The 2992-nt window shown below is 39.6% G+C and overlaps 1 protein-coding gene across 3 annotated transcripts in view; it reads right to left on the bottom strand.

Moving 5' to 3' along the window:
* Positions 1-2992, bottom strand: part of Rock1 (Rho associated coiled-coil containing protein kinase 1) — a 155306-nt gene that overhangs the window by 55841 nt on the left and 96473 nt on the right. For all 3 annotated transcript variants that reach the window (XM_008826963.2, XM_017796569.2, XM_029560558.1), the window contains one exon: positions 1740-1875. In XM_008826963.2, the coding sequence (XP_008825185.2) occupies positions 1740-1875 (136 nt within the window). The remainder of the gene's footprint in view (positions 1-1739; positions 1876-2992) is intronic.

A 2992-nucleotide genomic window follows, 5' to 3' on the forward strand; every position in this document is an offset into this window, starting at 1 on the left:
AAAAACAAACCAAAACAAAAAGGAAGGCATGATTTTATAACATAGAGTGAAATAGATTTGTTTCCATCATTGTAGTTATTTCAAATTCTTTTACTGCCTTCATAAAACCTGCCTATTGGTGCAATAGTACACATCTACTTTTGGATACTTTTCCTTCTTTGGGATAATGTTTCATTTTGTTGTCCAGGCTGTTTTCAAATATTCAGCTCAAGTGACTCTCTAGCTTAGCCTCCTGAGAGCTGGGATTATAGGAATGTACCACAGCAGTTAGTAATAAAGCTGGGTTTTTTTGTGTGTGTGACTTTTTTCTGAACAGTAAATTACTTGAATAGTTCAGTATTTTTTAAATGGCACAAAAATCAAAAGGTACTAAATGGTAGATAGTATTTTTGTGAGTATTCCTCCCTCATATCATTCTAACTGGCTGTCCTTCCCAGTAACAACAATTATTAGCTCTTGCATATCTTCTTCTATTTTGTTTTGCAGACAAGTTCTTACTATGTAGCCCTGGCTGTCCTGGAACTTGCTATGTAGACCAGGCTGGCCTTGATCTCACAGCAATCCCCCTCCTCTACCTCCCAAGTTCTGTGATTAAATACATATATATATATATATAATTATATTTACATGCATGCCTATATAAATACATACATATATTATGGTATAAGGAAATTTTTTTTCTTTTACAATGTATTATATCATTGAATACATTTATATTGTTTATATTTTACCAATGCTATAATGAAGAGCTTTCTATATACATTAGACTGCATGCATGAAAATACATAAATAAAATAAACCAGAAATAAAATTACTGGGTCAAATGATGTAGAAAAGATTTTATTTTTACTTCTTTGGTCCTTTTGAGACAGGGTCTCCCTGTAGCCCCAGATGTCCTGGAACTCACTGTGTAGACTAGGCTGGCCTTGAACTCACAGAGATCTGACTGCCTCTGCCTGCCGAGTGCTAGGATTAAAGGCGTGCGTCACCACGCCAGGCTGAAACTGTCTTTAAACAACACAATTTCAACACTGACACTGAACTATAAAACTCTAGCTTAGTAGTTCTCAAATGTGGCTACTTGCTATAAGTGTCCATGGAGTTATACTGATGCCCAGACCATGTGTCTATATCAATAATTTAAAAAGGAATCTCTGGGGTTTAAGAGTCAGAATTCTTTAAAGCTTCTCAGGATACTCTGGCACGCACAATGATTAACAATTGCTTTTGTTTGGGGCCTTTTGAAAAAAAGGGTTGTCCTGTAGCCCCAGCTGCTTGAAACTCGCTACATAGACCAGGGCCTCAAACTCACAAAGATCCGCCTGCCTCTGCCTCCTCTGGTAGGACCAAAGGCATGCGCCACCACACCTGGCGCCAAATACTACTTTTAAACTTTAGCAAGTTATAAATTTAACTGGAGGTCTAGGTTATTTAACTCATGAATAAATGTTGGTACATTACTATATCTTAAAAAATCTAATAATTCGTGAAGTTTAGGACATCTTCATGATAAAGACAGAAATTTCAGAGGCCAGAATTATAGCTCAGTGGTAAAGTAGTTGTCTAGTTGGGAACAGTGGCGCATGACTTTAATCCCAGCACTTGGGATGCAGAGGTAGGCAGATCTTTGAGTTTGAGGCCAGCTGGGGCTACATGGACACCCTGGACACTGCCCCCAATCCCCCAGGTCAAAAAAAGTGCATGCCCAGTTATTCTAACATGTTTCAAAAGATGTTTACCTTCATTTTCTACATTTCTCCTCTTCTCGTTTTCCTGTTCAGCTTTTCTTTGGTACTCATTAATTCTGTGTTGTAGCAACATCTTTTCCTTCTCAATTTGGGACACTGTAGATTCTAGATTTCTTCTTTGATTCCCCTGAAATTATAATGACAAAAGTTACAATTGCAATTCGCACTCACTTATTTCAGGGAGTACTTTTTTCTTAAAAAAAAAAAAATTTCCAACCGGGTGTGGTGGTGCATGCCTTTAGTCCCAGCAACTGGGCCAGCCTAGTCTCCGTAGTGAGTTCCAGGCCAGTGGGGGCTACAGGGAGAACCCTGTTTCAAAAAGACCAAAACAAAAAAATTCCAATATAATTTTAAAATCAGGGCTGGAGAATGGCTCACTGGTTAAGAGCACTTGCTACTCTTGCAGAGGACCAGGGTTTGATTCCCAGGCCCCACATGGCAGCTAACAACCATCTGGAACTCCAGTTACAGGGGATCCTCTGTGAGTATTGCATGACATGGGTGCACTGATCTATATGCAAGCAACACACTCATATACATAAAAAATAAAAAAAATTTAAAAATTTAAATAAGGATTATTTTCCTGAAAAATTAGGTAGTATGTTCCTTTTTTATTTGCATATATGTGCATGTAGTGTATGTGTCTGTATGTTTGTGCACATGTGTGTGAAGCTAACAGATTTGTGAGATGTCTACTTTTAATTTTTGAGACATGGTTTCTCACTGAACCAGAGCTTACCAATGAACAAGACTGGTTGGCAGTGAGTTTTGGGGGATCCATTTATCTTTGCCTCCCTTTCCAACACTAGTGTAATAGTCATGTCCCACCATGCCTAGCTTTACATGGTTGCTGGGGAATCAAACTGAGGCTCCTATGCTTCTGCAATAGGCACTTTATTGACTGAGCCATTTCCCCAGTCCCAGGCAATACATTCTAACACTGGCAGCTTTGCAGTAACAGAGTGTGCCTTACAAATAAGAATTTTCTTATTTGTGCCAGGTGTGGTGGCACACGCCTTTAATCCCAACACTCTGGAGGCAGAGGCAGGAGAATCTCTGTGAGTTCAAGGCCAGCCTGGTCTACATAGTGAGTTCCAGGACAGCTGGGGCTACAGAGAGACCCTGTCTCAAAAAGACCAAAAAATAAATAAACAAAAAGAACCTCAGCCGGGCATGGTGGTGTACGCCTTTGTTCCCAGCACTTGGGAGGTAGAGGCAAGTGGATCTCTGTGAGTTCAAGGCCA

The sequence above is a fragment of the Nannospalax galili genome, unplaced genomic scaffold, assembly GCF_000622305.1.
Source record: "Nannospalax galili isolate Female #2095 unplaced genomic scaffold, S.galili_v1.0 scaffold511, whole genome shotgun sequence".
In the NCBI taxonomy this organism is placed as follows: Eukaryota; Metazoa; Chordata; class Mammalia; order Rodentia; family Spalacidae; genus Nannospalax; species Nannospalax galili.